The sequence below is a fragment of the Panthera pardus genome, unplaced genomic scaffold, assembly GCF_024362965.1.
Source record: "Panthera pardus isolate Hobbes unplaced genomic scaffold, ASM2436296v1 HiC_scaffold_1, whole genome shotgun sequence".
Classification (NCBI taxonomy): domain Eukaryota; kingdom Metazoa; phylum Chordata; class Mammalia; order Carnivora; family Felidae; genus Panthera; species Panthera pardus.
The window spans coordinates 73,513,930-73,528,086 of record NW_026526654.1 but is presented as its reverse complement, the minus strand read 5'-3'; the positions used below and the strand labels follow the sequence as shown (position 1 = coordinate 73,528,086).

Genomic DNA, 14,157 nt, shown 5'->3' with positions numbered 1-14,157 from the left:
GAAGGAAATCCCAACTGACGTGCTTCTGCTTTAAATTTCGTGAAAACATTCCTGCATCCACTTCTTATTAATGCCTGCAGAGTCACTGATATTACCCGTATCTGCTATTTCCAGAGCCCAAATTTCTCCTGAGCCCAAGGCCTTAATTTTGAACTACCCATGAGGCATCTCCAACTGGACACCCCATGGGATGTCCTTCATTACTTTGATGCTCTCGTTTCATATCGTGTCTGTGTGCGAGACCAGGACCGGCTCTGCTCTCATCCGTGCCACTTCCTACATCCCAGGATCTCTTGATTCTATCCTCCTGTTCTCTCTGGTCCGTCCCGTCCGCCCCACCTCCACCCGTTTTGCCCAGTTCGGTTTTCACCTGATGGCATCAGCCTATTTGTTCACCTCCTTTTCCTAAGCACTTAGACCATAGGAGGGGCTCAAAACTCTTTGTGGGTAAGAGGAACACGTTGTACTATTCCCCTGGCCACCTGTGCCGTCTGCTAACTCATCTCCATAGTGGGTCTAGGGATCGTTCTAAAACATGCAGGTAGTCATGCCACATCCCACATCTACCATGTCAAATGCTTCTCCTGCCTCCAGGATCAGTTACAATCTCCTCAGCGTGGCTGACAAAGCCCTTCTTGCCCTTTCCACCTCACGTCTACCCTCTTCTCTCACTGTGCCCCAACGCACCCTCCCTGCAGCCCTGTGAGGCAGGGCTCTCCAAGGACTCCCCCCACCTTTTTTTTTTATCAAGGTATGATTAGCATATGACAAAATACACACTTTAACAGCACATATGGATGGAGTTTGGAAAATGTATACATCTGTGTAACCACCACCCTAATCAACACATAGGGCATTTCCATCACCCCAGGAAGTCCCCTGTGTCATCACTAGTTAATGCCTTCAGGTTAATCACTGCTCTGATTTCTATCACCATATATTAGCGTCGCCTGTGTGTCTGGCTTCTTTTGTTCAACATAGCATCTGAGATTCTTCTGCATCATTATGTATATGAGAAATTCCTTTTTTTAAAAAATTGTGGAGTAGTATTCCACTATTTAAATATACCACGTTTTCTTTATGGATTGGCAGACATCTGAGCTGTTCCCAGTTTGGGATTATTACATACCAAACTGAGATGAACATTTTTTTACAATCTTTTTGGGGACACAGATTTTTTTTGGGGGGGGGGCATAAATACATAGAGGGGAATGAGTTTGGTTAGCTTAATAAGTAACTGCCTAATGGCCTTCCAACCATACATCTCTGTGCTTGGTAAGGTTGGGTGTCGTTAACATTTTGGTCATTCTAGTGTATGCTAAGTGGTGTTTCACGGTGGCTCTAAGTTGCATTTTCTTCTTCACTAATGATGTTGGGCACCTTTTCAAATGACTATTGGCATTTATATATCCTCTTTTGTGATATATCCCGTTCAATTTTTGACCCGCTTAAAAATATGCGTGGTTCATTTTTTTTATTATTCATTTTCCAGACACACAACTTCCAGTCTCCCTTTCATTTTCTTAATGATGTCTTTTGATGGGCAGACAACTATAATTTATCATCTTTCTTTTCCTATGCCTTTTTAATTTGTCTGTGCAGGATTCTTTGCCTGGGAGGAACTTCCTCCTTGTCGTGAGCATCATTTGACATCACAGGATACGATAATCACTGATTTTCCTCTTCCTTTTCCCCCACAAGCTTGGGGCCAACTCGAGAGTGGGAGACACGTTGCATGGAGTGCTTTACATCCAGCAGGAAACCTAGCGAGTAGCAGGTGCACAGAAACTATTTATTACCCCAAATGCACAAATGAAAGTGTTGAAAATTGGAAGAGTTGGTTCAATTTCATCCAGTAACTTTTTTTGCATGTCGTTTTCTGAAAACAAGGGAAACTCCCCACTTACCTCACAAGCCTGTACAAGCAAGGGAAGCTTCATGAGGTTGTGAAAATGGAGGGTTTTGCCCCTTAAGTGTACATCAGTGAGCAGCCTGTGAATATACACCTGTCGCAGGTTTTATCATTGTTGCTGTTATGATTATTTCATGAATCCTGATTGTTTTTGAAAAGAAGTATATGTGATCTTTTGGTAATTCTTAATAAATTTGATGCTCCTCATGAAATGCTGGAACATCTTGAACCAGAAACACATATGACTAGTTAGAACTTGAGATGTAAGGGTTTGCCTTTTGACTTCATCCTGTTGGAGTGTCAGCTTTTGACTTTAGCGAGGTCCACTGATGTCTGAAATCATATGGATCACGTAAAAATGACAATGTCATCATTAAATCTGTCCACGAAATAACCTTAATGAATCCCATAGAGAACTCCCACTTGACAATGGGAGCTAAGAGGTCATAATTCTATTCTGACAGGAAGGTGTGGTTAAGAACATTCGAAAAGCACCAGCAATAATGGAAATGATGGGCTCATTGAGGAAGCAAAGTGCAATCTCCTCTCCTCAGGAAACCGCAAAGTGGAGAAGCCCCCGCTCAGTGGACAATGAGACACAATCAGAGGATATTCAGCCCATTATGAATTAAGCATTTGAGAGCAGAATGACTTTTTCCATAGCAACAAAGCCTCAGAAAGTCCAGAATTTTATTGGCCTGATTCTTGCATTGTTCTTCCAAGGCAGCCGGAATCCGCTGGATGATTAAAAGTAACCAGAAGCAAGTGAGACATTCGGACATTCAAGTGAAATTGACAAATATGTATAGAAAGAACAGAAAACATAGTTATAGACAACGGGAATGCTCAGTTCCCCAATTCAAAAAATATACAATTGAGAAACTAATTGAAACTGAGGTTTTAAGGGTTTGAGGCAATAATTCGGTGTTGCCTAATAAAATAATATATCCATGATCTAGGATGCAATCTTTACTCCTGAAAGTGTTGGTTCTGTTGTGGGGTGACGAAAAGGTCCATATCCTTCTCTTTAGTCAAGGCTTTATGCTGAGAGCAGACACGTGACCTAATCGTCTCAAATGGCCAAGAATGCTAAAAGGGAGTGGTGTAAAATTGTCCCCGGCACAGAGGTACCAAAGAAACGCAGCACCGTGTTGAAGGTGGAGTGGCAGCAAGTCACAGGCTGCTTGTCATGACTCTGACGTCATCCTGGAGACTGGTGGCCCAGACCTCCCAACCACGGCTTGGCTCTCGTGGCTCTAAACCATGGCCAAATACTGTCCATATTCTCAAAGTCAATCCAAAATAGACTTGGAAGTCTTCTCTCGTGAGAATTTGGTCGTGATTTAAAGCGTAGTTAGGATTCTAGCTGCAAAGGATTTAAGTGGAAAGCAGGAACCCTTGGTCACCTTTAATACGCTGTGTGCCTAGAACAATGCCCGGTTGGGTGATTAGTGAGAGAACGAACGGGAGGCCTTAGAAGGAAAAGGAAAATTTATGGGACTGTTGGAGTTGAAAGGCTATATTTAGAAAATTACAGAAGCAAACTCAGTAACTGCATGAACACTCCATGACTCATTTAACTATTGATCAAAGAGAATTTATTCACAGAGTTTTTCAAATACCAACAAAATAGCACTTAAAAATTTTTTTATACAAAATGAATATTGAAATAAATGAATATTGTACAGCACAGTACAATAATGGACAAAAGAAAACAAGATCTAATGACTGGAAAATGTCTCTCATTATGCTCATACCTTCAACTGAATTCTCTCCTACAGTGGATAGGAAGTTGCCCCTTTACTTCATAAGAATATCATCGCAGAAGCTACTCAGACAAAGAAATCTTGCATATTTTTGAATAATATTGAAATACAAAGGCTTAACTCTAAAGGTCTGTATAAACACTGAAAACAGGTTGAGGGCACAAAGAGGTTATGCAGGATATATAAAATACTGATAGAGTGGCTTATTGGTCCATTTATTAGGTTTCATGTATGCTTTATAAAGTGATAATACTGTATTTTAAGGGTGTATTAAAAAGAAAACAGAGGAGTAATGCACGACTCAACCTCCCATACAGTCTGTGCAACAATGTGTAGGTTTGGGCGTGGGTGTGTGTGTGGATGTGTATGTCTGTGTGTGCTTTCAGAAGCGCCATGACCTACAGGGAACGTCTGTGGGTTACCCTGCTTCCCAACATAATACTGTTTCTACTAGCCCTTTTGATTCTCTGAGTCCTCATCTTACCAAAAAAAAAAAAAAAAAAAAAAAACCCAAAACAAAACAAAAAAAAAACCCACCCAAACTCTTGTTTGCATATATAGGTTTGTTCTGTGTGTGTATGTGATCTACATTAATGATACTCTGTGGAACAGAAACACTCAACACCCTGCAATATTTTTAGCCTTTGGTCCATTTTTCTGTGTTATTCCAGGTTCTCCATTTCTTTTGCAAATCTTGCACCACCCTTTGACGTCACATAATGTTTCTCATTCCACTGGGTTTCATTTCATAAGCACTGTATGGATGAGAACCACTATTCCACCCTTCGAAGGTAGCTGGACATTTCAGTCTCTCCGGGCCCCTTCGGCCTGTCTTCTCCTCTCTTTGCGCTTGGTGGCTCCGTCTCAGTAGGGGTACTGCTTCTGTTTCTTGCCCGAGAAGCAGGCCAGCCATGTGCACAGCAGCATGGCAGAAGCAGCACCCGCTCCCGTGCAATAGTACGCCCAGCCGATCTCACACTTACCTAGGGACACAGGAGGGGGACAGAAAGCAGGCACAGATCAGGACGGTTTTACAGGAGGCTGTGTTATTTCCCCCAGCCCCTTTGTTCCTGGTGCACTGAAGTAAAACAGAAACACCCATTAGAAACATGGTACGCTCGCTCAAATGGAATAACAAGGACTGAAAGGTCTCTCAAGACTCAAGAAAGCCAGAACGGTTGTGTGCGTTTCAGAAAGGCCTCAGGCCCGTGCCTCCTGCTAGCAAAGAAGCCAGAAGCCTGTTCTCTTCTGCCAATAATACCCACACTTCTTTTTTTTTTTTTAATTTTTTTTAACTTTTATTTATTTTTATTTTTTTGAGACAGAGAGAGACAGAGCATGAACGGGGGAGGGTCAGAGAGAGAGGGAGACACAGAATCTGAAACAGGCTCCAGGCTCTGAGCTGTCAGCACAGACCCCGACGCGGGGCTCGAACTCACGGACTGAGAGATCATGACCTGAGCCGAAGTCGGCTGCTTAACCGACTGAGCCACCCAGGCGCCCCGACCCCACACTTCTGGCTGAAGGAAAGGAAGAATGACAGCAATCGGGATGGGAGAAAGTATCAGTTCTAACTGAAATCATCCAAACCCATACGTACAATGAGAAAAGTCAAAATGTGAATATAGTCCGTCCGCAGAGAGGCCGCTTTGAGGAAGGGATCCATTTGAAGGATGGGTGATGCTGAAGTGAATACTGCTGTTTATATAGGACGGACTTGCACTCTACCTTTTGAATTGAAGAACAAAAACTCCCGGATTCTTCTGGGGTCGATACTCATTTTGAAATCAAGATGCCATATAAATGAGAACACGACGGAAAGACTTCACATGGGCCCTGATCTCTCAGCGTTGGATTGGTACTAACAGTACCAACAGCACACTCACAATACTAAAAGCAGAATTAGGAAAAGAAAGCGGGAGTGGCTGTCTGCATTTCAGAGAGCAGCCTTCAAAGCAAGAAAAGTTATCACGTAGAGAGAAGGCATTACATAATGATAAAGGAGCGAATTTTCCAAGAAGACATAATAATCTGTAATGCGCGTGTGCCTAGCAACAGAGCGTCAGATTACATGACACAAAAACGGACAGGTTTCAAGGAGAAATAGGTAAGCCCATTATCGTAGTTGGAGACTTCAACACCCCTGTATTGGAAATTGACAGATCCAGCAGGCAGAAAGAATCTGAAAGGACATAGTTGATATCAATCAACGGAATATAATTGACATCTACAGACCACTCTAACCAACAACAGCAGAATATACGTTCCTTTTTAAAAAAATTTTTTTTAATGTTTCTTTTTATTTTTGAGAGACAAGGGAGAAACAGCATGAGTGGGAGAGGGGTAGAGAGGGAGAGAGACCCAGAATCTGAAGCAGGCTCCAGGATCTGAGCCGTCAGCCCAGAGCCCGACGCGGGGCTCGAACTCACGAGCCTTGAGATCATGACCTGAGCCGAAGTCGGACGCTCAACCTCCTGAGCCACCCAGGTGCCCCGAATGTACATTCTTATCAAGGTCCTATGGAAAATTTACTAAGATTCTGTGCCATACTATATACCTTTAAACATTTAAAAGAATAAAAATTGGAGCACCTGGGTAGCTTAGTTGGTTAAGTGTCTGACTTTGGCTCTAGTCATGATCTCACAGTTTGTGAGTTCAAGCCTCGCACTGGGCTCTGCATTGCTGGTGTGGAGCCTGCTTGGGATTCTCACTCTCTCCTCTCTCTGCTCCTCCCCCACTCGTGCTTTCTCTCTCTCTCTCTCTCTCTCTCAAAATAAATAAATAAACTGAAAAAAAAAAGAAAAGATACACATACATTGTCTACTCTTAGACCACAATGGAATTAAACTAGAAATCAATGACAGATCACTGTGGAGATTAAACATCACACTTCCAAATAACACAGGGCCAGAGAAAAAAATCTCAAAAGAAATTTAAAAATAGTTTGAGATAAATGAAAATGAAAACACAACTTATGAAAATTTATAGAATGCAATGAAAACAGTGCTTAGAGGGAAATGTAGAGAATCAAAAGCATATATTAGAGAAGAAGAATGATCTAAAATCAATAATAGAAGTTTCTGCCTTAGGAAACTAGAAAAAGAAGAGCAAATTAAACTCAAAGTAAGCAGAAGAAAATAAATAAAAGTTAGAGCAGAATTCATTAGCATTCTATGAGACCATTATTGCCCTAACACCAAAATTGTGCAAAAATTACAAGAAACTACAAATCATTATTTCGCACGGACAGAGATACAAAATTTCTCAACAAAATATTAGCAAATCTAATTCAGCAATGTATGAAAAGAATCATACAACAACCAAGTGTGATTTATCCCAAATATAAAAGGCTGGTTCAGCATTCAAAAGTCAATTAATATCATGTATCACATCAAAAAACTAAAAGAAAAAAATCACACGAACATATCAGTAGGTGCAAAAAAAAAATTTAACAAAAATACAACATCCAGTCATGATTAAAAAAAAATTCTCAATACACTAGGAATACAGGGAAACTTTCTCAACTTGTCAAAGAACATCTAAAACATTTATTGCTAATATCATACTTAATGGTGAGAAACATATAGCTTTCTATTTTTAGATTAATTTTCATTAGGCTTGTAAGAAATTCAGAATTTCAAGTGATTGCCATTTCAGTGATCTTGATGAAACTGCTTAGATATGATTATCGTTAAACTTCAGTAACAAAGTCCAATAATTTATGAATACCTTCAGGGTAAAAGAGATGTCAGAGGAAGGCTGCTCCAACGTACTGTGTTGTGCCTTTCCCACAAGGCAAGGATGTCCCTTCTCACCACTCCTTTTCAACACATCACTAAAGGATCTAGCTATTGCAATAAGGCAGGAAAAGGAAATAAACGGTATACAGATTGGGAAGGAAGAAAAAAAAACTGTCTTTGTAGACGGCATGATTGTCTCTATAGCAAATGTGAAAGAATCCACAAAAAATCAACCAACCAACCAACCGACCAAACAAACAAACAAACAAACACAAAAAACCACTCCTGGAACTAATAAGGGATTATATCAACGTTGCAGGATACAAGGGTTATATGTAAAAGTCAATCACTTCCCATATACCAGCAATGAATAAGTAAAATTTGGAATTTAAAAGATAACACCATTTACATTAGCAGGCCCAAAGTAAAATAATTAGGTATAAATCTAATAAAGCATGTACACAATCTATATGAGGAAATCTACAAAATTGATTTGATGAACAAAACCAAAGAACTAAGTAAATGGAGAAATATTCCATGTCCATGAACAGGAAGACTTGACAGTAACAAGATGTCAGTCCTGCCAATTTGGTCTGTAGATTCAATGCAATCCTATTAAAAAAAATCTCAGAAAGTTATTTTGGGGATATTGACAAACTTATTCTAAAGTTTATATGGAAAGGCAAAAGACTCAGAATACCCAACATAATATTGAACAAATTTCAAACACGTTCGACACAGTTAGAGGACTGGCACTACTCAACTTTAAGACTTACCATAAATCTCCAGTAATCAAAACAGTGTGGTATTGGTGAAAGAACAGACAAATAGAGCAATGGAACAGAGTAGACAGGTCAGAAATAGACTCACATAGATATAATTAACTGATATTTAACAAAGAAGCAGAGGCAATAAAATGAAGCAAAGAGAGTCTTTTCGATAAATGGTACTGGAATATCTGGACATTCACGTGCAAAAAAAAAAAAAAAAAAAAAAAAAAAAAAAAGACACGGACCCTACAGCCTTCACAAAAATTAACTAAAACTAGATAACAGACCTAAATGTAACACATAGAACTACAAAACTCCTGGAGCACCTGGGTGGCTCAGTTGGTTAATAAGCACCCGGCTCTTGATTTTGGCTCTCAGGTCACGATCTCACCGTTCCTGAGACCAAGCCCTGCATCAGGCTCTGCGCTGACATCACAGAGCCTGCTTGGGACTCTCTCCCTCTCTCCCTCTGCCCCTCTCTCCCCCTCAAATAAGTAAATAAACTTTAAAAAGCATCAAACAGCAAGATACCACCTCATACTTACAAGACTAGCCAAAATCTGGAACACTGACACACCGCCAAAGGCTAGTGAGGATGTGGAACAAGAACTCTCACACATTGGTGTGGGAACACAAAATGGTACAGCCACTTTAAAACACTTAAGAAGACAGTTTGGTGACTTCTTATTAAACGATAAAACTAAACATACTCTCACCATACAATTCAGCAATCACACTACTTACTATTTACCCAAAGGAACCAAAAATTTACGTCCACTCAAAAATCTGCACATGGATGTTTTTAGCAGCTGTATCCATACATGCCAAAACTTTAAAGCAACCAATATGCCCTTCAGAACCAGGACTCAAACTTGGCTTTCATGTTCTAAGAATAAGAAGCCATTCACCCAAAATATCCTATTTGAATTAATAAAACAGGTTTCTGCATTCATTAATCCTCTCTTCCCCCATATTTTGTTTTACAGCATTCAAGTTATTCTTTTTGTCTGGACAGTATGGAAGGCTTCTATATCTTTCATTGAACAATTGTCTTTTTCTGCTCTAATTTTAATCTTTCTTTTAGCCAGTTTTATGATCTTATCTTCTCCCTTTTGTTATCATTTATATATTACATTAGATACAAACACATACACTGAGATACTTAAATTTCAGTCACTGAACACATAAACCATAGATTGAAAATCATATCCTTTTTTTACAAGTGAGTCATTTTTATCTGGTTCATTAATAACTTTTCTATTGAAAAATTCAAAGACTGTTAAGTGAAGTATGCAATCTGACTTCACATCTTCACTGAAGTTTACTAGAGGGATAGTTAGCATGTACCCCATTTACGGATAAGAAGCTGAGGTCAGGTGGGGCGCCTGAGTAGCTCAGCCGGTTAAGTGTATGGCTTCAACTCAAGTCATGATCTCACGGTTCGTGAGTTCGAGCCCTGCGTCGGGCTCCATGCTGACAGTTCAGAGCCTGGAGCCTGCTTAGGATTCTGTGTGTCCCTCTGTCTCTGCCCCTCCAATGCTCACACTCTGCCTCACTCTCTCAAAAATAAATAAACATTAAGAAAAAAATTTAAAAAATAAGACGCTGAGGTCAATCAAAGCTAAGTGAGTCATTGGCTTGTGGTCACCACAAGGCAATAGTAGCAAAATTAAATTGAGAGCCTCCACATCTCAAGCATATACCACCTACGTACACAGACGATAGGCTATGTTCAGTCTTCAATCTATGTGTCATCCTTGATTTCTCTCCCTTTATGTATCTAATAAAAGTAACAAGTTAAAAATAGTGAACATGTATTACATGCATGATTACTACTTGTTCCAAGTTATTAGAAGAGCTTTACATGGAGTACATATTAATGCATTTAATCCTCCTAAGAACATGATGTGATAGGTACATTCAGATGGGAAAAGTAAAGTCAAGAAAAATGCACTAACCTGCCCGAAGACTCGCCGTTAATGAGTGGCAAGTCCTTTGCCTCTCTCCAAAATTTATCCTCTGTATTACCACTCAAATGCCTGCAGCATCCCCATACAGTCCTACCTGCCGTCATTGCTTTCCTGTCTCCCTGCTTCTGCTTATGGTATCACCAACAGCAAAGCAGGCAACTATCTTTTTAAAAATGAATCGTGTTAAGACACTGACTTACTTGAAATTTTCTAAAGGATTGTCAAGCATCTAGTCTCCTTCCAATGGCCTGTGAGACCTTGCATGAGCTGGTATCTGCCTACTTCTCAAAACTCATGACCAACTTCCCTCTGTCTTCCTTCTGGACACACTGGCTGCCTTCTCTGGACCTCATCAGGCTTGTTGCTGGCTTGGTGCTTCACGTTCATTATTCCTTCTACCCAGAAAGTTCTACTTCAGATAATTAGAGAGCTGGCTCCTTCTGAAATGGCATCTCTGTAAAGATATGTCCCACCCCCCACCTGCTTCATCAAAGTCTCTGTTCCTTTACCTCACTTTATTTCCTCTGTAGCACTTACTATGGTTTGTAAATACCGTGTGTGTGTGTGCATGTGCGTGTGTATGCATGTGTGTGTGAGAGAGAGAGAGAGAGAGAGAGAGAGAGAGAGAGAGAGAGAGAGTTTAACTTCAGTCTCTTCCACTAGAATAAGAGTTTCAGTTATGGGAGACTTCTGTATATTTTCTTCTCTATCCCCAAAACAGTGCCTGGCTCGTAATAGTCACTCACTAAGTAAATGTTGAATGAAAGGCAAGGTAAAAGAAAAACAAAGAAAGGAAGAAAAGTTGGCAAACAGCTTAGTCCCCGAAAAACAGAGTAAATCTAGGATTTTATTACAAGAATAACTCTAGTCCTGCTTTGGCACGGAACTTTTGGAGAGACGTTCCCAAACCAACTTTATAGCATTTATAGCCTCATACAGAGTGTGTTAAACTTAACAGGATAATAGATCCTGAAAGATCACATCTCTACCTCGGGGTAGGTCTCACTGGCACAATGAGCTCTGTTAATAATGATATGTAGGATAAGTATTTTTCAAGGGTAGCAGAGTCCCCTTCATGGGCCAAGTTTTCTGATAACCATCCATGAATGTGCCTGGGGAATAATCTCCATTTGTAAATCTTGGGAATAATCTCCATTTTGAATTATTCTTCAGCTGGATTAAATAAATCTAGGAGGGAGAATTAATAGGTAGCTAAGAGATGGCAAGTGCTTTAGAACCTTTCAAGAAGTCAGCAAAATTTGTGGGCAATCCATTCAGTCTCGGGCTTATAACACGGAACATAATCCATTGTTCATTAGTAAATAGGTATTGACCTACACACAGTTCCATGACCTAACACGAAGAGCAGAGTACATGATTCTTTATTAATTATTGGACACCCATTCCAGAGAAAGTAACCGGTGAGGGCAATTCTTTGAAAATAGTCCTTGTGACAGTAGTCATGTGTATTAAATAAAGATGAAAAGAAGCCTAAAGGATTGACTACTGAGGACCCAGGAGAGAGAGAGTATATATTTTTTTCTCCAGGGAAGTTAATAGAATAGCAGGGGTTTGAACTTTAGGGGCCCTTCACTGGCAAGGCTGGTAGCAGATGGTGTAGATATTGCACCCAATGCCTTTATACCCCTTCGCTGGTCCTGGGGTCTCATCCTTAGCTTCTGATTGTGCACTACTCCTAACAGTTTACCCTTGCGACCCTCTTCAGAGGACCCATGAGCCTGATGCCACAGCGCCCCAACTCTCAGAGAGCTTAAGCCCCTGGTGTGGCAAGTGGCCAATGTCTGACTGGTGCAGGAGTATGGAAGCCAGCTTTCTTGCCTCCAGGTGGGACAAATTCTACAGTGGAACGAATGTTCTAGAGTCCCAGTGAGTTGAGGCTGAGGCTGGGACCTCACCTGAAATCGCACTCTTGCCTGGTGTTTACCCCTTCACTATGTTACTTCCCATTCTCTTACTGGTTTCTTCGAATAAGAATCCTCATCTCAGCATCTGCTCTGGGAAACCTGATTTGAGACAAGAGCAAGTGAACAAAATCTTTCTTGCTTTTTTGGTTTCACGGTAAAGGTCTGTGAGGCTTCCGCTGTCAGAGGCTTGACCACCCTACCCACCTAACAACACAGCGGAGCCTTGCCATCACCTGAAAGACCCACAGCCAGGATAAAGTCTTTGGCATCACCCATCGCCCCACGCTACTGTCTTCCGGGGGGCAAATCTAACTCCATGTCTTGCACGTGCATATGTATCATTTCCAGTAATTGTTATGGTTCTGGATCTCTTCTTGTTTGTGTCATAAGACATGTAGTCAGCTCATCAAACCAGCTAACAGATGAAAATACAAAGAGGGCCACCTGGGTGGCTCAGTCATCTGAGCGTCTGACTTTTGATTTCAGCTCAGGTCATGATCTCACAGTTTGTGGGATTGAGCCCTGTGTAGAGCTCTGTGCTGGCAGCTTGGAGCCTACTTGGGAATCTCTCTCTCTCTCTCTCTCTCTCTCTCTCTCTCTGTCCCTCCCCAACTCTCTCTCTCTCAAAATAAATAAGTAAACATTTAAAAAAGGGGCGCCTGGGTGGCTTGGTCGGTTAAGCGTCCGACTTCGGCTCAGGTCATGATCTCACGGTCTGTGAGTTCGAGCCCCGCGTCGGGCTCTGTGCTGACAGCTCAGAGCCTGGAGCCTGCTTCAGATTCTGTGTCTCCCTCTCTCTCTGCCCCTCCCCTGTTCATGCTCTGTCTCTCTCTGTCTCAAAAATAAATAAACGTTAAAAAAAATTTAAATTAAAAAAAAAAGAAAATAGGAAGGAAACTAAATAAAGTTATTTAAAAAGTGTACCATAGGAAAAAAATGTTTGAGAATGTCATCAGATATTGCCACTAATTACTCATATATATAGATGTATGTGTGTAATCTATATATTTTGTGATTTAAATTCAGCAACTGGCTCAGATCCAAAATAAGCAACTAATGTTCAGTGTGATTTGAAAGAAAATATTCTTCTATTTCAGATATGAAGACTTTCATTTACCAAGTAATTTTCAATTACCAAGTAATTCATAAAATACAGAACCATTAAATCAATATGGATTTATTCTGGTAGTTTGGACTATTCAGAAATACAGCCAGCCCATCAAACTAACCTCAAAAGAATATACAAAAGCGCACACACACACACACACGCACACACACACACACACACACACACACACACACCTTTTGAGAAGCAGGAAATGGTGGGAATCAATCTGGTAAAATCAAGATGTGTCAATAGGATTTAAGCAAATCTAAAGAAACACTAAGCCATCGAATCCCTGATTCCTTACTCCTTGATTCCTTTCCTCCCATTCTTCCTCTTTCCCTGTCTCCCTCAATTCCTTCATCAATTCAACAAATACTTACTAATAATAATATAGGACTATTATAATAATAGTCTCCTACTCTGACTGAGGGTCACTGGGTGCTGGAGATCTTGTTGGAAACAAGGTGGCTACAGTCCCTGCTATCAAGGAGCTATTGTCTAGTCAAGGAAGTACTAAACAATAATTACGGAGATAATTATGTAATGATAATTGTGATACGTGCTTTGATGAAAAGAAGTTCAGGATGCTAAGAGAGCAAATCACAAGGGAGCTCAAAAGAGTGTGGTCAGTGTAGGAGAACCTTAAGTCAGAAATGAAATTTATGCTGAGACCTGGAAGAGGAAGAGCGGGAGCAAGCCAGGTGGAAATGCGGGAGGCCAGGCAAGAGTGTACTTGCACTAGGGGGATGGGAAATGGAGAAATGCAGGCAGACCGAGGTCTTGTTAAAGGATAGTTCAAGAACGAAATGAGTGCCGTCTTGGGTGTAAGCAAGAGATGGGGATGGGGATAACTACTTCCAGAGTTTGAGAGCTTGAAGCCTAAAAACTTCTCCAGAAATTTCATCTGTACCGGTAGATGGAACCGTATGGTGTTCAACATTAACCAGTAAATCTTGAGCACCTATC

The 14,157-nt window shown here is 40.8% G+C and overlaps 1 protein-coding gene across 2 annotated transcripts in view; it reads right to left on the bottom strand.

Annotated features, from left to right (window-relative positions):
* Positions 1 to 3,493: 3,493 nt before the first annotated feature.
* LHFPL6 (LHFPL tetraspan subfamily member 6) overlaps positions 3,494 to 14,157 on the bottom strand; it is a 249,889-nt gene continuing 239,225 nt past the window's right edge. For both annotated transcript variants that reach the window (XM_019447688.2, XM_019447687.2), the window contains one exon: positions 3,494 to 4,661. In XM_019447688.2, coding sequence (XP_019303233.1) covers positions 4,543 to 4,661 — 119 coding nt within the window. In that variant the 3' untranslated portion in view covers positions 3,494 to 4,542. The remainder of the gene's footprint in view (positions 4,662 to 14,157) is intronic.